The sequence below is a fragment of the Cupressus sempervirens genome, chromosome 10, assembly GCF_028749045.1.
Source record: "Cupressus sempervirens isolate cs-2001-9-10 chromosome 10, ASM2874904v1, whole genome shotgun sequence".
In the NCBI taxonomy this organism is placed as follows: Eukaryota; Viridiplantae; Streptophyta; class Pinopsida; order Cupressales; family Cupressaceae; genus Cupressus; species Cupressus sempervirens.
Window position 1 is genome coordinate 789866563 of NC_143127.1, and position 23536 is coordinate 789890098.

The following is a 23536-nucleotide window of genomic DNA, read 5'->3' on the forward strand; positions in this document are numbered from 1 at the left end:
AAATTTAGAGAAACTTGGATGCAATTTGAAATCAGCAAATGTTGGTGCCATGATCCCCCCAAGACCCACCTGCAGCCTGTAGTAGGGGTCTGTGCGTGTGTAATTCCGTATTGTACCTTTCAGCATGCCAAACACAGTCCCCTTTGTGATCTCTGGCCTCCAAACTGAAAAATTGCAGGTCCTGCTGTTGCTTGCAGCCCCTAGAACGTGACACTAGCAGACCTGTGTATTGGATCGCAGGTGGAATGATGGTTGAATATAACCAGCCGCAGCCCCTAGATTATATATCACAGCCCTCTCTTACTCAATGAATGGTGATTGCAGCTAATTGCAGGTCTGAAAAAATGCTCTGCAGGCTCCTACCAGCTCCAAAAACATTAATGCAGGCTTAGAGAATGATTATGCCCAGCCTCCAAATTGAAAGTCTCAGCTTGTGGATCGATTGTGATGCATGTAGTTTCCAAATGCTGCCTTCCAAATTGTAAACAACAGCCACAAATGCCAAAGTCCAGTCACTATACTGCAGACTCAGTTTGATATGATAAATTTAATGAAACCCTTCACAAATACCTGGACAATCTCTAGTAATAAAGAAAAAAACTTCTCCTTAGCCACAGTATGAAACAATAGGAGAGGTGACAATTGCAATACCTCAGCTGCAATTGCACTGATGAATCAAGGAGGATTAATCTCCAGGGCAGATCTCAAACCCTTATACCTCAGCAAGGGCACAAAACCAATAACTCAAGAAAAAGTCACAAAGCCAACAGAGGTTAATAATATTCAATCGGATGCCCTTATACCTCAGCAAGGGCACAAAACCAATAACTTGGGAAAAAGTCACAAAGACAACAAAAGATTTTAATATTCAATCGGATGCTTTACTCATCAAATGGGCTTATTTTTATAATCTCCAAATGGCACAGAGTTTCCCAAATGAACTTCACTTAAGAATCTTCCCACACAGAACATTAAAATATAATAAAGTGACATTATAATCTAATTTATTAATTGCTTTTGGTTCCGAAAATGACCTTTTCCACCATAATCCAAAATTCTAACACGTAAGGCCACTGTTTCTTGTTCTCACGATTTAAAACTTTTTGTTTCGGTTCCAACGAGCTATGATACTGAGGTGACCAACAAACAACACCAACAAAAATAGCAACCTCAACGTATTTAGATGAATAATAATAATAATTCACCCATCTTGCGAAAACAACTAAAGAAGCATCAGAATCGAAATCTGACAACACCAAAGTGATCTTGACGATGAAAGATGATGAATGAATCTGATAGGGTGACTTATTATAAATAAACGCTCCCTCCAAGATTCTTGGACCTCAAACTAGAAGCTCAAAATAAAAACTGAGAGCATCACCCAACTCCTCTAACTTAACTGAGCTCATTAGAACCAATAGATTGACTTACTATAAATAGTAAGTCACTCAAATGGAGCCAAAACACACTATAGGCTACTGGAAAGCCTATAACCACACAACTGAGACCCTCAAATCCCTCTGTCAGCTCACGAGGGTCGAAATGGTGAATTGACTTGGCCAACTCCAGGAACCTGCTAAAAATGGGGACATTACACAAGTAGATTCGGGATTCTTGAGGGTTTCTTTACTTCAATCTAGAGCACTATTGGGGTGAAGCAGGGCTGCCCTCTTTCCTCCACCTTGTTCGACATATAGATATTGACGAGCTTGAGGCCTTTCTCAAACACTCTTCGCTCCCTCGTAAAGTTGTTATTTACATAAGGTCTTGATTTTCATTCTACTTTTTGCAGATGATGTGATCCTTTTAGCCTCCTCTCTGGAGAGTCTTTAGACGCTTCTTAATGGTTTGACTTCCTTTTGTGACCTTCGACAACTTACCTTGAACCTGGGCAAGACTCGGGTTATGGTCTTCAATTGTTTGAAGACCTCGCATTTGCACTTTTACGTTCAAGGTCAGGAGATTGAGATTACCTCTTCCTACGTGCACCTCAGGGTTAAGTTCTTAGGACCTTGCTTCAGTTTGAGAGCCACCATCCAGCCTAGAGTTAGTAAGGAGATGGGCTTCTTTGCTATGCTCGAGAGCTAGTATTCAACCATAACTTCCAGGACACTTCGTCGAAGTTGCCTGTCCTGGACTCCTTGGTCAGACCGACGATTCGTTATGGTTCTGTGGTTTGGGGGCCTTCTCTTCTTGACTCAGATTGGGCCTCTATTGAGCGCCTCTAAACTCTGCTACTCCCATGCATTATTAGATGCCATCGATTCAACCCTCACAACATTATTCTGACTGAGTTTGGGGCTCATCCCTTCAGGCTGGGCACCATTTTTGACCTGGTTTGGTTTCTTCATCTTCGTGGCTTTGCGGATTTTGTGAATGAAAAAAATATGCTCTTGGCTTACTATTCCTTTGTTGCAGTTGCAGACTCTAATCTTGCATCTAGAGCCCGTTGTTGGTATACTTAGGCTACTTCCTTGCTGAGCTCGATCGACATTGATATTGACCGCCTCTCTCCCTTCTAGTTCTTGCTTGACGCTCTTGCTCACCTCCTCCCTTCACAACATCACCACAACTTCGAGTAGCCTGGTTGGGGGGTTATGCCCGAAGATGGCCTTTTATGCGGAGTACTTCCTATATATTCATGATGGTATTATCCTACGCCCTAGCTACTTGTCTCAATGTTGGTGTCATGCCTTACACATCTCTCTCGTGTCCTTTAGAGTTGGCTGCCACCGGCTTTAGATTCAGATTGATCACCACATGGATAAAGAGGGTTGGGTCTGTCGTTTGTGTACCTTGGTTGTGGTTAAGACTGAGGTCCATTTCATTTTTCGCTGCCCTAGAGTGGCACAACGAAATTTTGATGGCAATTTGGTGTTGTGGAAGATTGATGTCATTTCACTCTTCTTGCCTACATGTTTGATTTGGGACCCTGGAGCTGTTAGAGTTTTGTTTGATGATGTATTGCTTCAAGGAAAGCAATATTTGGGCATTGAGGATTTGTCATGTCCCCAAATTTATTGTAATTATTAAATTAAATTAATTAATTAATTGGTCCCAGAATTTAAATAATATAATAAAAGGACCTTTAATTAGTTACTGTAATTAATTAAGAGGGGGTCCAAGTTAGTAATATGTGTATTTGTGGTTCTGATTGATTTAGTATATCTCAAACCCATTTTTATTTAATTATTTCCGTAGGTGTGGCCGTCGACTATTTGTGTAAACCCTCGGGAAGTTCCTCTGAAGGGTATTTAAGCACGACATGTAGGTAGTAGTTGGTATGTGATTTTGATTATTCTTCTTTGTACTGCGAATTTCAGTTGGGATTCTTTGTTGTTCGCCATCTCGAAAGTGAAAGATCTTCCCTACTTGGCTATTTCGGTTTCTGTGGGATTCAACCCTCACCCTTTTTCGTCTTGGTATTAATTGCTCGGGTCTGGCAAATTTGTGCACTATCTTTGTTTGCAATTATAAATATTGTTCATTAAAGCTCTATCAATTCTATTGGCAACTATCTTGTTCTAGCAATTTGCTTTTGTTCATTGGTGTAGGAGGAATTAGCAATCTGTCACCCACAGTCTCCATCGTACTATCACCCACAACCTACATCGTACAGACTCCTTACCTCCATCGTACAGTCGTATGGCCTACCCAAACCCACACATCGTATAGACAAATCTGCTTCCCCAACTTGGCCACCGTACGATTTTCTGAGTCTACCGTACGAACATCCTCTGTCCACCTTTAGACTCTCAACATCTCATCGTACAGCCTTTTGGTTCTGATCGTATGACATCCTACTCCAACTGTACAGCTTCCCACCTAGACCGCACGACCTCCATAATTGTTCTATCATTTGAAACGTAGGGAATGGGAACATTACTAGCACGAGCAATTGAGGTCGTGTAGCATAGACAACTCCACTCTAAGGCTGTGTAGCACGGGCAATTGGGGCTATGTAGAACGGACAACTCCATCCTGAGGTCATGTAGCATGGGCAATTGAGGTCGTGTAGCACGGGCAACTGAGGCCGTGTAGCATGGGGAACCACACTAAGGCCATGTAGCATGGGCAATTGAGGCCGTGTAGCGTGGACAACTCCACCCTGAGGCCGTGTAACATGGACAACTCCGCCTTGAAGCCATGTAGCACGGATAACTGAGGCCATGTAGCACGTGCAATTGAGGCCGTGCAACACAAGAAACTCCACCTTGAGGATGTGTAGCATGGACAACTCCACCCTGAGGCCATATAGCTTAGACAACTCCACGTTGTGGCCATGTAGCATGAACAATTTCCTTCGGGTCGAGATCGCCTTAAGGCCGAGTTCACCTTCGGACGATTACATTGGTTTTCAGGCCAAGTTCACCTTCGGACCACTGTAATGTTCCATTTCCCTTCCAACATGTTCCAATTGTGAGATGCCTATCATGTATTCGTCAGATAGACGATGTGGAGGCCGTACAGTAGTATTCTGGCAGATCCTATGGGAGGGTTGGAGTGCAATGGGGGGCCGTACGGTAGTGTGTAATGGGAGATCATACTATAGGATTAGAAGAGCGTTTACGACAGTATTAGAAGAGGTTGTACGGTAGTAAGAGTTGAGATAGTGGATCCATACGATGATAAGAGTATGCTGTACAGTGATGGAGTTGAGCATTCAGTAGTAAATAAAGATGCCGTGCTTGATGGAGGTAATGCAGTACAATTTTGTTTTTCAAATTCGCTCAAGCTAAATCCTCCAGAATGGATTGAAAACTTCAAGGAAATTTTACAAAGACACCAGACTATGTTGAGACAGTTATAGATAGATAAAGATATATTCCAGACTAAAATGGTGTTTCGAATTTGCCAAATCCAAAGCAAAGAAATACAATGGATGGAATAGGGTGAGGGTTGATTCCCATTGAAACCGCAAGAGCCAACTAGGGAAGATCTTTCACTTCCAAAATGGAAAACAATAGAGAATCCCAACGGGAACTCGTAGTACAAAGAAAAATAATCCAAATCGCATACCAACTACTACTTACATGCCGTGCTTAAATACCCTTCGGAGAAACTTTCCAAGGGTTTACAAAGCTAGCCGATAACCACACCTACTGAAACAATAAACTAAAAATGGGTCTGAGATATACTAAATCAATTAGCCTATTAACAAAGGTTTGATTAATTATTTATTTTATGACAGGAACATTATAGTCCTCCTGTCCTAAATTTGCTTGTCCTCAAGCAAATGCAAAGCCGGATGCGTAAAATGTGTTCACCTTCCCAAGTCATGTCGTCCAGCGGCAAGTGTTTCCAGCGTACCAAGTATTCCCTCAGCATATGGTTCCACAAGGTCTTCTCCAGTACATCAATGACATCGGCCGGTTCTAACACGAGCTTCCCTTCTTCATTGAGCGAAAGAAGATCTGTGGTTTTTGCGATGTTATGTCCCACGACTTTCTTCAGGCAAGAGACATGAAAGACGTCATGGATGTAGCTTCCTTTTGGAAGTTCTAGTTCATAGGCAACTTCACCGATGCGGTGAGCTACACAATAAGAACAATAAAAATGTGGCTTCATTGTTTCTTTCCCTTTTTCCTCTAATGAGGATTGCCTGTATGGCTGGAGTTTGAGATAGACCACGTCTCCCACTTTGAAACTTCTCTCGATTCGGTGTCTGTCGGCATAGATCTTTTGTTGATTTTGCGCCCTTTGTAAGTTCTGCTTCAAGAATCTTAGGATTTCTTGCCTTTCCTAAAGCCAATCCCTCGCCCTTGGTGCTCGACTATCACCTAGTACAGTACCATTTCAATAAATGAAAGGGGTTCATATCCGTATAGTGCTTTGAAGGGTGTCATCCCAATGGGCATGTGATAAGTGGTATTGTAACAATATTCTCCTAGATGCATCCATTTGACCCATGCCCGTTGCTGTGCCGAAACGTAGTTCAAGAGGTAGCCTTCTAGACACTTGTTCACAATCTTTGTATTTTTGTTTGTTTGAGGGTGGTAGCTAGTACTTGGTGACAATTCTGTTGTCACCAATTGAAACAATTTTGTCTAGAAAATACTGAGAAACTGACCATCCCTGTCACTAGCAATGTTTCGGGGTAACCCATGCAGACGGAAAACTTCTTTGAAAAATAAGTCTGCTACTTGTGTGGCCTGGAAATCTGAGATGGCGAAGAAGTGTGCATACATCGTTAGTCTGTCAACCACCACAAAGGTACAATCCTTCCCGTTTACCTTAGGAAGTTCGGTGATGAATTCCATAGAGATACTTTTCCACTTTTGTTCTAGTATAGGCAAGGGTTGCAGTACCCCGACAGGGAAAGTGTGTTCAGATTTGTTTTGCTGACAGATTGCACATTCCCATACGTACTGCAATACATCTCCTTTAAGTCGCTTCTATGAAAACCTCTCCTTGAGCTGTCTATATGTTTTGAGAAACCCTGGGTGTCCGGCCAAGGGTGAGTCATGTATTGCCTTGAGGATTTTCAGTTCCAATTTGGATTCAGGCACCAAGTATATTCGATCCTTATAGTAAATGATGTTATCCACCACCTTGTATCAGCCATCCTGAGTGTTGCCGTCCATTAGCTTACATGTAAATGTGTTTTTGGAATATTCCACCAATAAGTGTGCTTTCTAGTCAGCTGAAATCTAAGATAGTAAATAGATGGTAGGTTTTCTTGACAGGGCATTTGCAGCCACATTGTTCTTTCCCTTCACATATTCAATATCAAAATCAAAAGCTTGAATCTTACTTACCCATTTTTGTTGCCTCTCGTTCAAATCTTGTTGCTCCAAAAAATATCTCAAACTATTATGATCGGTACAAATGAAAAACTTGGCACCTACTAGATACTACTGGAACTTGGTCAGTGCATGCACGATGGCCAACATCTCTTTGTCATAAATGGAATAGAGACGCTTCCCTTGTGTAGGCTTTCGACTCTCATAGGCTATAGGGTGTCTATCTTGCATTAATACAATGCCAAATGCTCTCTCCGGATGCGTTAGACTCTAGAATGAATGGTTGAGTGAAATTGGGTAAGGTGAGAATCGGGCAAGTGCTCATTGCTTCTTTTAACTTATCAAAACTGTGTTGCACTCTTTCATTCCACTGGAAGGAACCTTTCTTAGTCAAATCTGTTAATGGTGCGCTGAGCTAAGAGAAACCGTTTACAAACCTCCGGTAATAACTGCACAATTCTAAGAAATTGATTTTGGTGGTGGCCAATTGAGGATAGCTTGAATCTTCTCTTGGTGGACCTGCACTCCATATTTATTGGCAACGTGCCCTAGGTATAATATTTTTGTCATTCCAAATGCACACTTGGATTGCTTGGCGAACAAGGACTGAGCCTTCATGATCTCTAGGACTTCATTTAAGTGTCTCAAGTGTTCTTCCCAAGTTTTGTTGTAAATAAGGATATCATTAAAGAATACTAGCAAGTACTTAACCAATTGTTTGTTGAAGATGTGATTCATGCAAGGCTAAAAAGTAGCTGGTGCGTTCGTTAATCCGAATGGCATGACTAGAAATTCATAATGCCCATAGTGGCAACGGGAAATCGTCTTCTCCATGTCTTCTTCCCGCATGTGGATTTGATGGTATCTGGAACAAAGATTTATTTTAGATAAATAAACCGCACCATGCAGCTCATCCAACAATTCATCGATCCTGGGAATAGGGTATCTATTTTTTATTGTCTTCTTATTCAACGCACGGTAGTCCACACACATGCACATTGTCCCATCCTTCTTTTTTATCAATAGCATTGATGAGTAAAAGGACTAAAGCTAGGACAGATCCATCCTTTCTCGAGCAACTCCTAAATTGTCTTCTCGATCTCATCTTTGAATTTTTTGGGGTGGTGGTATGGCGTGGTGATAACTGGTTTGGCACCAGCTTCCAACTCGATAGTGTGCTCACGCTCGCGATGGGGGGGTATTCCCGAGGGAATGTCTCTAAAAACTTTATCACAAGTACTCAAAATATATTCTGAAGATCAACATTGCGGTGGGGTGTCTGTTGTACTTTTATTGGTTCTGCCGAAATAAAACAATGTGCAGCCCATGCAATGTCATCATGTCAAAAAATGGCCTCCATCCGTTGTGCTGAAACTTCCTTCGGTCCCTCATTGGCCAGCTCATGGAGAACAACCTTCTTCCCATCGACAACAAAAGTGAAGTCCATGCGCTTGGAACTCTGTGTGTATTCATCAAGTGTCTCCACCTACTATATGCCTAGAATAAGCTCCATATCATCTAGGTCTACTATAAGGAAATCCTCCGTCACAGTGTGGTTAGCCATGGTGATACTTAGTTGGGGAACAAGGTGCATATAGGGCAAAAGTGTTCCTCTGATGATCTTGACCTGGAATCTTGTGTGCCTCTCAGTAGGTAGACCTCTTCTTTTCAACAAAGATGAGTTTATGAAGTTTAGAGTGGCTCTGCTATCGAGCATCACAATGACCCTCTGTCTTTGAAGGGTTCCCTGTACATGAAATACCGTACATTTTGGGCTCCTAGCTAAGGCAATGCTTCCCCCACACCATACCAATGCGGTGATCCTCTTCGTACGGTTCAAATTAATCATTTTGGAGTCCTTGTGGGGGCGATCGTCTTCTATGGGTAGATTCTCCCGATCATCCTCATCATTGGGTACGACTTCGATGTAGTGTATTTTCTCTTTACTATGGCATCTGTGCCTAGGTTCCCATGTTCCCTTGCAATTGAAACATAATTTCTTCCTTCGGAACTCCTGTTTGGTAGCTTCGTCCAACGAAGGCTTCTTCGGTAGAGGTTTGTTATCTTTGTCCCTTGGAAATACTAGCGGTTTGGAGTGGGAGAAACCTCGAGAGGATGATGTCGATGATGATGACATGCTTCTGCTGTTGTGCAATTCTAGTTAAATATCCTTTGTTTCACTAGGTCAACCTATTGCCTACTAGTTCATAATCAAATAACTATGTTTAATCATTCACACATCTAACACATTTCAATGCTGAATCCTATACTATGTGCATTATATCTCAACGAAAATCAAACATTGAATTCTAGTTCTTGCAAAATTAAAAGGAGACTAGAAATGACCTTGTATAAGAAAAAGATTGTTGCTTCTCCATTTTTGTTTTGAGAGTAAGAAATTCTGGTAAAAGCTTACACCATTGTCTTGGTGATCTAGCTTCCCATGTTTTATTATGTCTACCATAAACTTAGGCTGATTGTTGTTAAATCTGATTGAAAATTGGTTGAGCTAGAGGAAACAAAGGTGATCTAAGCTGACATTATTGAATCACATTGATATGCAACTTGCTCCTGTTCCAAGGATTATAACATTTATTGGAATATAAGTGGTTGAAATGTGGGCAAGTTGTAATTAGTTAGTTTTCATAGATGATTTTCTTGGTGTGGCTTTACCAACCAAATTCGAGGAGGGGGTGAGCCAAGGATTAAAAGTGATGACATAGTCCAGTAAGACTAATGAAATCTTTTATGCTTAATGTGGGCTTCATATTTGTTTTGTGGATGTTGGAAACTTCAAGTTGCTACACTAGAAGAATTTAGACTAAAGATAATGGAAAATCACCTTTGGAATTTGAAATTTAATGGTTCAAAATCCAAACAAAGGGTTTCTATCTGGATTAGTTGACTAATCTTATAGGAAAATATAATCTTTGCAACCTTTAGATTGCAGTTTCCTTCTACCTTTAATGTAGCTAAATAAGAGGCCATAACATATCGGCTTAGTTTGTTGCTAAAGTAATGCTTTCGTTATCCTAGCTATTTCTTTAAAGAAGAATTACATAAGAGATTCATTGGTAGAGGTAGTAAGCATTGTGAAATTAATAGTTGATTTTGTGAATTGCCTATGCTCTACCTGGGTGCTGTTTCCCTCTTCGTGCTCGTGTGTGGTTTGTAGTAGGGACTTTACCCGCTATCTCCCTACCTACCTATGGTTGCGGGTGTGTTTGTGCTTGCCTGTTAATCCTTTGTATGTAGTTGTGTTCGAGCTTGCCTGCTGTCATTGACCACTCTATGTGTGCTCTTCGTGCTTGGCTCTTGCTACTCAGGTTGCAGGAGGCTTGTTTCTTTGATCGTTGGGGACTGGCTCTTGACCGTTACTGTCTATGGTTGTTGTTGGGTCTCCTGCAACCTCTTTGGTCATCGGGCTTGTTCAATTTTGCTGGCTGTGTTGACTGTCTTGTTATCCTCATCCTCGCCTACTATAGATGTTTGGGGTGTCAAAGTTCTATGTTTGGGTCTGTTTTCAATTTTTGCAATGTGGATTTTTTCGACCTGCTGTGGCCTAACATTTTACTCTAGGTCTCAGGCTTTTATCTGTGTGTGGGCTGCTTGCGTTAGGTTCCTCTTTACAGATGGATTTTTCTGACAGGTTATCTCTCCTCTCTCTTACGCAAAAATACAGAACACTTGAACTCTCAGTTTCCACCATCAATGTTGAGGCGTCAAGCATCAAACGACACCTTGATGCGAGCTCTTTTCATGTTGCAGAGAATAAGGAGATGCAAGATGAACTCCTTAACTGCTATAATGTACCGAAAAGCAACATAGAGACATAGTTAAAATCATGGGTAGACGTTTGCTATAACAAGAAGTGATTGCAACAACAACTTTGGCTAGAGTTGAGGAGCTTGTTTAGTCCAAGTTTTTGGACAAAGGCGCACGTAGAGCTAGGGGCCTTCCATCTTTCACCGTTGACTGAGTCGATAAGGTGTATGCCTTCCTTCGCGACCAACTGTAGCTATTTGCAATTCTCATTGATAGAGCATGGATAGGGTGTGACTCTGCACTTTTTTTTAGATCTCTTAATGCATCAAACATGCTGCGAGTTTTGAGGGCTTGTAGAGAACTCTGCCCTCTACCATGTAAAATCTATCTCGATGAGGATCTTACTAAATTATAGGTGGATGAGCTCAAACATGCCCAAACTTTAGTCCTTGTTGCCCGCCTTGAGGGCATTTGGATAGTTATCCGCCACCTTAAGGCCATTAATAGAGACAATCCTCCTCCTGGTTGGGAATCCAAGTCGGCTTTCCAGGCCAAATGACGTTTACGGAGTGAGGACAAGGTGGGAGGGTTCACTGATTCCTTGATTGTACACTGTTGGAATGGTAATGACTCTTTGGTCTTTGCCTGGTCTTTTTATGGATGTCATTAGTACTGCGGATGTTATTCTTGTTACCAAGATACATGAGAGACCGATATGCTGTCTTCTCATCAGGATGAGATTAGGTTTTCTGGGGGTATTAGGGCTTCTGGTGGGGTCACTTGCCTCATTTGCAATCACCTCATCAACATGATGACTATTATGCATTCTAACAACCTTGCTAGATTCATGGGGGACCGTATCAGGGACAAATTGGACAAAGATCTTTTCATTGCAGTTTTTTATTTTCTGCCGGCTACTTCTCTGCATGTGGTTGACAGTCTCAAGGGTGACCCTTTTGGTGACCTTAGTGATTGGATTGAGAGATTCTCTTCTTCAGGGAACTTGGTTATTTAGGGGACTTCAATGCATGTACCAAAGATCTTCAGGACCCTTTTCATGATTAGCGGATTGACTCCTTATGTACGTCTGAGTTTGACAGTGATACGATTATTTTACCGCATTCCTTAGATGACATCGATGGCCCCCTGGCGTGGTATGCAGGCACCTTCTTCATTTCAGTGAATCTTCTGCTTTCGTGGTTCTTAACAGGCTCCCTTGCTTTCTTGATTCTAGGTTGTTTGCTTGATCGCCCCATTCCAATGGTGCTAGTGTCATTGACTATGCCCTTTCCTGCAGCTCCTACATCCCCTTCATTAGCTGCTTCTCCATCTCTTGCCTTTCATTGGCAGACTATTCCTTCCTCAATCTCACCTTTCGTGTCCCTCTCCTCACCCTCCTCCCACCGTCGGTTGCCCCCTCTGCGTTGCCCTTGCCTACCCGCGCGACCTTTTCTTTTGTAGACACTAACTATGACCTCTTCATTACCTACCTTAGATGCTCTCTTCTGGCCACTCCCTTCATGGACATGTCCTGTACTTCCATCATGTTCGACCTCATCTCCATGGTGATCTGGGAGGTTGCCATCCTCTAGCACTTTTTCGCCCCTCTTGCTGCCTGTCCCTTCTGCCCCAACTCCTGTTCCCAGAATCATTGGTTTGATGACGATTGCAAGTCCGTCCACCACCTTGTTCGCTCCACCTTCATTGATCAAGATCCCTCATTTCCTTGTGTCAGGCTCTCCCAACATAGCTTCCTTTGTTGGAAGAAGTGTCTCTTCTACCTTAAGTAGTGCTCATCTCTCAACTCTTCCCGAAGCACTTTTGGCGCACGCTCTTCCCCCGCTACCCCACTTTCCTCGTTGACCTAGATTTCAGCTCTGTCTCTCACATCATCACCCTCTATGACATTCCTAGTCAGCCTTCCCTTTGCATCACCCCCCCATTGCCACCTCTTTTCCATTTCCACCGTTTTTGAGGCCGTTAGAGCCATGAGTTGTAGCAAGGTTGTTGAGGAGGAAGGGTTCCAGGTGGAGCTCTTCAAGTTGGGGGTTTGTGTTCTTGGTTCATGTCTTGTTGCTCTCTTCAACAGAGTGGTGTATACTAACTTTCCACCGTCTTGGTCTCACTATAATATTCACCCGTTCCACAAGGCTGGGTTGACCTTTGATCCGGGCAACTATAGGACCATTATGATCAGACATTTCTTTGCTAAAATGTATGCCATAGTTTTGCATATTAGTATCACGAGACAGCTAGACAGATTGGGTTGTAGGGTTAGAGGCCAAGCTGGCTTCAGAGCAGATTTTCAGATTACAAACCATATTCTCACCCTTAGGGCCATTATTGACGAGGCTAGGCACCGCTTGGCGAAACTCTACTACTGCTTTGTGGACTTTCGCAAAGCCTTGGACTCTGTCCCCTGCTCGACATTATTTTAGTGGCTCAGAGATATTAGGGTTTTGAGGTTCTTCTCATGGCTATCATGAGACTTTACAAGAGGGTTATTGGTTGTCTCAAGACTCCTCTAGGCTTCTCTAATTACATTCAGAGTTCTATTGAGGTCAAGTAGGGCTGTCCACTTTCTCCTACACTGTTTGGTATTTACATTGTTGAGCTTGAGACTGAACTGAGGAAATTCTCTGTTCTAGAGGATGGTTGTTATTTTCATCAAGTCTTGATATCCTCTCCTTAGGGGTTACAACCACTTTTGGATGGTCTGGTCCCCTTTTGTGATTCTCGACAATTTGTAGTTAATTTGGACAAGACACAGGTGATGGTTTTCAACTGCTTGAAAACTTCACATCTCCACTTCTTCAGAGGGACCATGATCAAGATGACCTTCAGCTACACTTATATGGGCATCTGATTTTCTGGGCTACGTTTCAATTTCAGACCGACCATGACACCTCGGGTCTACAAGGGGCTTGGTTTACTTGCTTTTCTGAGAGATAATGCTTCAGACACCATTTTTAGGATACCATGTCCAAGATGTCTATCTTAGACTCCCTGGTTAGACCTACTATCTTTTATAGCTTGACCATCTGGGGTCCCTCCTTGTTGGCCATTGATTGGGTTTCAGTGGAGAGGGTGCAAACTCTTCTTCTTCGCCGCTTCATCTGCTGTTAGCCGACCACTCCTACCAGTATTATCTTGGTTGAGTTTGGTGCTCATCCCTTTAGACTTTGAATGATCTTTGATTTGGTTTGGTTACTTCATAGACTCAGGGGATTTGCAGATTCTGTTGATGGCAAATACCATTATTCCTACTTGGCCTATTGTTCCTCAACTTCGATTGGGGCCTTTGACCCCATTGTTTGTGCTAGATCTTGTTATGCTCAAGTCTCAAGTCTCCTCAACTCAGTCAGTATCGATATTGACCGCCTTCTTCCCTTTTAGTACTCCCTAGATGCTCTCGCTCATCTCTTCCGCCCGTCGGAGAAGTTGAATGAGATTAACTGGATGGACATCTACAAGAGTTTTATTCATGTGACTTGGGTCAACCTACTGGGGGGCCTTTGCCCTCATATGACCTTTTATGTAGAGTACTATATTGACATTCAGTATGGCATCATTGTTCGACCTTACTACTCTTCTTGGTAGTGTCCCCATGCATTACTTATTCAGTAAGGTCAAAGTTGGCTCTCATCAGCTTCGTATCCAGATAGATCAACAGAGATGAGCAGATTTTTTAGTGTTGTGACATGGGTGTGGCTAAGATTGAGATCCAATTTCTATTCTATTGTTCAATTTACAACAAGATTCATGGGAGGTTTCATTGCTTATTTAGAGAGTGCAAGTCCCTCTCCTTCAGGTACGATGATCAGTGATGCCTTGCACTTTATCTCGGGGAGGCCTTTTGTATTTAGGATCTCACTCTATGGGAGCTATCCCCCTCTAGGTTTGCGTCCCTTCTGATGGAGCCCTATTTTTTGAGAAAAATTAGGGCCTTAATTTAAGCACTATTTCTAATTTTTTAAATAAATGTTGACGATTCGAGTATACAGCCTCATGACAGTGTACATTGTATATCAAATTTAAGATCAGAGTGTCACTAATTATTGCGAAGAACTCCTAGTTTCAGATTGGGTTAAGGTAGAATGTTAAACTGAAGGCTACAGATCTGAGATTGATAAGCATAGCAATCATATTTTCAAGCATTTAGCCATCCAACTACAGGAAAACATCTCTATCCTAATTGGCACGTGGACTTAGCAGCATCAATCAGAGCTTAATTAGTATTTAATTATATTTGCAATAGTTGTACTACAACCAATTGTTGGCCAGATGTTGAATAGGAGGCAGTCTGAAAGATTTCAATCAGAAGGTTGATTTGTTTCTTGTGTGGTGATTTATTGACACAAATCTATTCATGAAGCACTGAAGACAAATGATTAATTTATTTTGTGATTCAAATTTATCATAGTCAAGTTGTTCCTGTCAGCATTGAGGGTTATCAAATCTAAGAAAATGTATGGGAGATACCTATGACACAGTAACTGATCAGGTTGTGATATTACTTTGCTACTGTTAAATTGGTGCAGCAACCAGAGACAGGATTTCAAGTTAGTAGACAAGAACATTAATGATAGATTGATAGATTGAGTGATTGTGAAGATAAGAGGCATCTTGTGAGCCATGTGCCATTACAACATCTGAACTTAAGACAACGATAAAGAAGTTTTAGAACACAAAAGGGCACATGAATTTTGCAAATAAAAAATCTCTCGTTGACACTAAATACCCAGAAGAGTTGAGGAAGATATATTACAATGATAATACACCAAAGATCATTAGAGATGAACAATATGGAGCCGACCAGACCTAAAAATAGTGAGTCATTTCCACGCCATCAAAAAAGCATAGTGTTGTTGTCGGCTTGTTAGTATTACACATACCTAACACCAAACGGTACTTCTGGAAGCTAAAACACCAGAAACATAATTTTGCTGAACATTGCGAGAAGGAACTGGAGTTTGTGAATAGAAGGGCGACTCATCTTGTAGGGACAAATACAGTGGAAAATCTCATCAGCAGTCATGATGATGCTGTGTTGCAATTGTCATATGCTCTTAATCATGAACCATAGAATTTTCATGTCTTCTATTACCTTTTAGCGTTTTTTATTTGTATTCATATCTAATAATACCTTGTCTTGTTGCAAGTATAACGAATGTATGTGATTAAGTAGAAACTTGCACAAATTTGAATGATGGAGACTCAAACGTATTTATTTGTTAGGAATGAACTTTCTAAAATTGATCCTAATCACTACTAAAAGACAAATAATGAGTGAAGACTAACGACAATGAAGACCAAATTGTTTTCTGAAGCATAGAAGTGTGCATTTAGGGTCTGGAGCAATGGAGCTCAGTTGTCGTGCGTGTCTTTGAAGCAAAAACTCGAAATCTAGCATTAATCAAATTACCCAATTTATCTTTGGGAGAAATTTTATTGGCATCGATATATCCCTCTATTTGTCTTATATCATCTGAGTTCATACCCTATTGTTATGCAAAGTTAGTATTTTGAATAAACTTCCAAAATATTCAAAGGGAATTAACTATAGTTTGTAGTTATGAAGAGTTGCATCATTTTGAAAAGATTAGGTACCAAATGGGTGTGTCTATTCACCCATGCACCTTTTCATTGTTTATAAATATAAGATGTAAAACACAAATATAATCAATTCATATTTTTTCACTTTAAATTTTTTACATATGCAAGTGATATATATATATGCATACTTGATATATTATATTCTTCTATTGGCCAAGATTGAGAAATTGAACTAAGCTCGTGCATTTTGAATTACTGAGTAGGTCTATATGCGATTCTAGAATCGAATTGCATTGGATCGATCATCCATAAGGAGTGTCTCTAATGCAATTTTTATTTCCGGTATAATCTGTAAGCGTATCTATTTTATTTATTTGCATTAGAGTTTTAAATTATTATTAAGTTGTGTCCTTTATAAATATTTTTATTAATTTCAATAAACATTTTGAAATTCGGATAAGTGGATTGTGTCATTATTGCATTTTAAACTTGATAACATAGATATTGTGAAATAGTTAATTGTTTCCGTATTTATGTCTAGTTTGTCTCCATATCATAGGAGTTAAAGTGCATCCTAGACTAGTTTAAAATTGTGTCCATATAATTGATCTGTCGCGTCTAAATTATTAAATTGTTTATACTTTAAGTACATTGAACTTTATAAAGTTGTACATTTCAACTTATAATATTGACTCTGTTTGCCCTTTTAATTAAGCATTGGTCTTTATATTACTCTTGATTCGCAATCCATCCGCTGACAATTGTTTCATTTCTTTCCTTTTAAGAATTAATATATTCATTTGTTGCATTAATCCATACTTATTTTAATTTTAAAAAGATTCATATATTCATTTATCATTCTCAGTTCATAATTAGTGAATTTAAAAGTTTTCTATAATTCTTGCCATTTGGGAGACTTTCGTTGCATTTGCATTCTAACCATTCTGCTATAATTATCTTGGACTTTAGTGATTTGTTTAGGATCAGGTGCACTGTCATGTCCCCTTCTCGATTTTAGTTCCGGGCGACAGAATTAATCTATCTTCACATCCACATAGATTAATATCAATTTGGCGCAGGATGCTCTCCAGTCACAATGAGGAATTTAATTTAATTTATTCTAGAACTTTATTAAATGAAGCAGAGCTAAGTCCTTTAATGTTTTTTTAAAAAGTTTATTTACTTTATAATAGCTTTAAGTGACTACAGGATGAAAATGTAATTTAATCCCACATTCCTTGTACTTTGTACTTTCCCTCTTTTCGAGGCTATAAATGCATGTGTTTGCATTGGCATTAACACACGAGAATTTATAATCTAAGCATTCTGAGTTCTGGTTGCTTTGATGTGACTGGTGTGAGGCTTTGAGGATGAAAACCCTCAAGTCTGAAAACAGTAAGGAGCTGGACATTACCCCCATGCTTCTTTCAGAGTTGCAGTTGTATGGTTTGGGCAAAAATCGGTAATAGTGGATTCCAGTTTAGACATTAAGTAAGTTTCATTATCATTATGATTTTTCATTGGGAGTTGAATACATCTGTATTTCCTTCAGGCAGTCGATATTGGTGTGCAAGCTCATGGTTAATGGTCTGAGAGTGAAATACGACAGTTGGGATCAGGTTCAGATTACTTAGCAGGGAGCTTATATTGTTTACCCCACCTTGGTATTATTACGACTGGAAGAATACTACACACAGGTGGCTATCTTTGCAGGTTGTTTGAATTGTTAAACTGCTAGCAAGAGGTATTCACATGACTGGGTTTATATCCAATTGGCGGCACTTAACCTTTAACATTTCGAGTCAGTTTAAATCTTGGACGGGTTCACCTTGCTGTGTGTTGGAAAGCGGGAGTATAGCAAAGATTGTGACCACGAGTTTGGACCACGGCATAGTGCAGAGACCAAATCTGAGCGAAAGACCTTCCATTTAAACACTCCAGGCCAGAATAGTCATTATCGGGTTGGGAAGAAGATATCACATTACAAATACGACTGGGTTAGCAACAGTTGTTTGGAGTGACACCACAATGTAGTTTCGTACGTGGACGTTGGAGGTTACTAGCGATTACTCAACAGTATTGTGGTTGGGTCCTTGTTTCAAGCTGTGGCCGACTGTTAGAGACTCAGGCGTCATTAAACTGGGAGTGCAAAACTGTGCCAGTCGGGTACGTTTTCAGAAAAGTGAAAAAGGTGCAACTCAAACGATTTAGTATGTTACATTTTGCTTGTATTAACCTCAGATAAATATCAAAGTGTTAGTTTAAAATGTTCAGAAGCTAGAGGGAATGAACCTGTCGTATTTCATTTTACATTGTTCTAATTTGCTGCACTTAAATGAATGACTTCCCTTATACGTTTGAGTAAACTTTTCAATCCTAGAATTAGTGTGTGTACAGTTATATGTAAAACATTCAGAACGCAAATAATACTGTCCACAGTGAACACAACGTTTGGGCTTGGTAAATAGTGATCTGTTTGACGAAATGACTAGTAGGCTGCATTCAACATATTCTGGTTAAAGTTTCGATATTAGTCTACTAAGGTACCAGATCATTAGCACTTTGCTCATGAACTGTTCGCATTAATGTCAAGTATTGAACATTTGCTATTGCTGAGGGAAAAATTAGTGAAGTATATTACATGCACCCACCTTGGCCTTGCAGAGCCAGAAGTGTAGGGGATTTGGATCGCATCGATCAGTCCCATCAAGTTGGCCATTATCGGTTGGATATCCTAGCATCGAGTTGGCAAGACTGGTAGGATTCCTATCTACGGTTTTGGAACCAACACCTTCCCTAATTTATAACTTCCTTCTTCACTCCAATTAACTTTCCCAGAAGAACCAAGCCTATTGGGGGCCTGTCTACTGTTACTCACACCACATTGGTGAGGCCACACAAAGATCATATGGACATATACCATCAAGGACAATGGTCCCCCTCTCTCAGGTGATGTGCGCGAACTTCTCTGCACACAGATAGTTATCCTTCGGTTCTGGGCTACTTTTTGACAACTATGAACTGCTAGTCATTTCGCGGTCTCGTAGTCTCTCTTGTGTTGTGTTATTTTCTTTTTGCGCTGTTTGTTTCCTTTCTCAGAAACTGTGTCGTTTGTATCTTCAGTCCCTTAGGCCCGTTTGTGGTCTCTTTTGGACATTAATAATTTATCTTATCTTATCTAAGTTGAATTGATTCTTGGTGGAGTTGGTTTCTACTCCACCCATTCTAGATAACATTAAGAATCTCTAGGTGTTTGATAATGACTAATACATCATTGATTGCATAGCAAGTTTTGGTATATTTATGTCCACAATCATTGATAGAGACATATGACATGGAATTTGTGCAAGATAGTTTTCTAGATCTTACAATGAACATCATACCCGCATGAATGATCACACTGGAGTGACCCTTTTACATGAACCATTAGGACCACAAACATAAGCCAATTGCTCCCTAGGAAGGATTTTTGATGCTTGCAATCTTGGGGACATTTGATCCTGAAAATGTCCTAGGGAAATCCTGCATTGAGGGAATAACATAGGCTCTTAAATTATAAAATGTAATAACTTGGAGTACATAGGTTTCTTAAGTTATAAAAATGTAATGTCATGGAGATATAGAGACTTTGAGGCGTATGATGAATCTATAATCACTCATACCATTCCCCTAAAGCTTGACTCAGATTTTTTTTTGCAAAGATAGAAGCTTGTGAAAATCTTTCTGCAACTTCTAATCTTCAAAGAAATGTGGAAAGTACAACTTGTTTGGATCATGTTACTTTTTTTTGATCATTAATAGTAATTATATTAATATCACAGGCCATGCTTTGAAAAGGAAAGCAAGATCTGAATCCAATTCGAATGCAGTGGGAGTGATTTCCCTAAGTTCGCCAATAGCACAATGTCTAAAGTCCTCCCAAATTTCAAAATTTTCGTCAAGTGCCACCACCACTCCGACATTTGAAAGTTTGTCCGCAAGTGAATTAGCTTCCCTAACTATGTTTGATTGTATTCTTCAAAGTTCTGTTATAGAATTCAAATTTGCTTGATATATTTGTCCAAGTCCCAAGCATCCAATTGTCCTAAATGGGTCATAAATATAGCGCTCGTTTGCAAGAAAGGTTAATATTAGTTTCTCTATAGATTATTAGAATTTAAACAAAGCATCTGGAAAGGATAATTACCTAGCACTATCTTTGGATTATGTGCTACATTTAATGAATGAGTCTCAAATGTTGTCTCTATTGGATGAATACTCTTGATATAATTAGGTCATAGTAGATTTTTCCTTGAGATGCAAACCTTTGTGCACATTGCATGCTATTCAGGTAGAATGATCATGTTTTATCTTTGTATTGACAATTAATGAAGCAACATGCTAAATTGTATTTGCAATAAATGTTATTTTGAAAGGAGTAACTTTGATGGCAGGCACATCCTCTATTGAAACCTTTAAACAATGATGAACATAAGGTAGGGTGCCTGCTATCATCCAAAAGCTTTGTGAGTGATACCTTTTTCCGCTTCTTCCTCATAAGGGACAATAAAGATGCACTTCTATTAAAACCCTTGGGGTGCACCAGCATGAACGCTCCTAGTTTTGCATATTCTGCATAAAGAATAGGAATTTAAAAAAAAATTATTGGTAAGTGGCCAAAGCCATGATTAATTATTATTATTTATTAAGCGTGAGTAGATTCAAACCCTAGAGCTCTTCAATAAGAGGCTCACAATTTACTGTTGTGTTGTGGGCTATTCCCTATAAAGAACAAGAATTATTACGCATTTGTTGTGCCTGCATTTTTTTAATTAAATATTAAAATGTGTCACAACCCCCTAGTTGAGATTTTAGCATCCTTGTTTAGCAATACAAAATCCCTTGTTGATCCATGAAACATATTTGCTCAGGTAGGCATTTTGATGGGTATGAATTGGTTACTGGTTTATTGTTAGAGAAATGTTTAGGTACACATATGTAGTGTCAATATTATTTAAAAATGTGAAAAAATACTTTACCAATTGTGCATGTTGATATAATTTCTATTTTGGTATTATTGTGGCAGACCATGGGGTGGATGGATAAACAAGGGTATGGCAATGTGCCTCAGAGTCTGACCATTATAGAGTGTTTTTCGGTGTCGAAAAATTAACTACCTTGATTAATTCTGCATGTTGTATTAAACTCTTTTTTTGTGATTATTGTGGCGAACCTCTGGCTGGATGAGTAAAAAAAAGGTATGGCAATGTGCCTTGGAGTCTGACGAGTAGAGAAAATCATTCTAGAAATAGTTCATTTACATTATCTGATGTATTTATAATGGTTTGTCATCTTATTATCATTATTTAATACAATGAAATCATTTGCATATCATTTGGATAATTTGTTCTGCTTGCGCACCGCCAAAAATGAACTAGTTTGTAACAGAATGTTTTCTATTTTTCATTTGAACCTTTAAATTCTAGCTTATGTTTTGATGGAGGTCTTCATAACTTCATATGCATGTTGTGGAATCACAGGTCTGGACAAAAAAAATATGAATTATCTGGTATCAAATGATCCTCAGACTCCTTTGTTAATACCAGATAATTCTGATGAAGAGAATGTGCACTATTGGCGCAGCACAAAACGACAAAAACAGCATAATAGTTGGCGAGATAAATCCGTGACAAGGTTGCAAGGTACAATAATTACAGTTTTCTTTTGAACGATGATTGGATAGAACTAATAATTTAATTAGTTGTAATAATCTAATAGTGTCTATTATAAGCTTATCTATTGTTCTTAAGTAGTATTTCTGAAAGGCACATTTATATTTTGGCTATTAGTATTTTTATGCAGGGGCATTTGTGGAAGTCTTGATTCAAAATTTCAATCTCCCCCACAACCTTGATCATGGATTACCAACAGATGAAACAAGACACACATTTCATTATTCACTCTTGATTTTTTTTTATGTTACAGATGTATAATGATAAACAGCAACTCCAATTCTGATCCTAGCACCAATACAGGATCAACAAGGCATAAGAAACTCCTCAAAACTCAGTCAAATCTGTCCCAAACAGTTTCAGTAAGGTTGCAGTAGCTAACAATACCTTACTGACCCCAAAACAATGTGGATAAGCACCTTCAAATACCCAAAAAACAACAGTTATGGCACATGCATTTCTAGGCAAGTGCCCATTGAAAAAATGGGCAACTTCATGTACACAATCCGTATCGCCTGATAACCCTCATAAAAATATCGAAACTAATTACCTTCCACTTAGAAAATTATTGAAGAAATGCCCAGAATCACCCCACAGACCCTTCAAACTGGACACCCAAGAAAGAGATGTGACTAGACAGTAAGCAGTGTATCTCTTGCCCCTAGAGAAACGAGCAAATTGCACTCAAAATCTGCCCAAAAAATCACCAAAAACCTTTGATATTATGCAAATCAATTTACTTAATTTTTTTTATATCCATGAAACCCCAAAATCCTGAACACCATGAACATCTATGTTTCTCTTAAGTGAAAACCCTAGACCAGCTAGGGTGGGTCTCTTAACACCGAAATCAATAAGATTGGAAAGGTTTTACATCCTCAACAACACTAGAAAAACTCCTTTGTTCATTCCAACATTGCCTTAAGTGTGCAAAGTTGAATAATGAAATGAGATTTAAAATTCCAATTTATATTGTTTGAAGGGAAATAGGGCATTTTTAATTTCAAATATTTTATCCTCCTGTGTCCCTCTTAGCGTTTAAAAAAGAAGCTGTAGTCTCTTATAACACATAAGTGTCCAACATTGGGGACAAAACATAACACCACAATATCTAAACAGTAAAGTGAACAATTAAACAGCACTTTGTATTTTTAATGCAAATATTCAATAATTCTTTTCACCGTGTGAAAAACTCAGCAGTATATCAAAAACTGAAACTGACCATGCCATAATAAAATTAATCCTAAAGGATAATGATTGGAATCAAAAGAAACACTGACAATAAATAGCACTGTTGTCCAAGGACAGTAAAGACCACACCCAAAGATCCTAGAAATGTTTACTATAAATAGAAATGTTCTCCAAGGACTGAGGAGATCAAAGCCAGCAAGACCCAAAAAGTCTAAAATGCTATGAAGATTGTTGTCACCAACTAGAGCACCACTTGAACTTCTAGTCACCCTTAGATGCCACAGAATAGTGTTGGCACCTACTAGAGTACCACTTAAACACGAAGCCATCCTTGGATGCAACAGAATCCCTGAAACCAAGGCAGCACCCACTAAACAGGAGTACATAAAAATGGTAACTTTTTAAAATTTGGCAAGACACGTTTTGTCAAGACATGTTTTGTCTTGGAGTCTGATTTTGTGCAAAACCTCAATGCAGACTTCAGATTGCTTGGCAATTTGAGAAAACATTGGAAGTATAATTTTATAAAAGGAAAACTTAATTGCATCTAATTTTACTTAGTTTCAAGAA

At 39.5% G+C, this 23536-nt stretch overlaps 1 protein-coding gene across 4 annotated transcripts in view; it reads left to right on the top strand.

Moving 5' to 3' along the window:
- LOC149536277 (uncharacterized) overlaps window positions 1-23536 on the top strand; it is a 313709-nt gene that overhangs the window by 51297 nt on the left and 238876 nt on the right. For all 4 annotated transcript variants that reach the window (XM_089805517.1, XM_089805516.1, XM_089805519.1 and 1 more), the window contains exon 8: window positions 21584-21745. In XM_089805517.1, the coding sequence (XP_089661643.1) occupies window positions 21584-21745 (162 nt within the window). The remainder of the gene's footprint in view (window positions 1-21583; window positions 21746-23536) is intronic.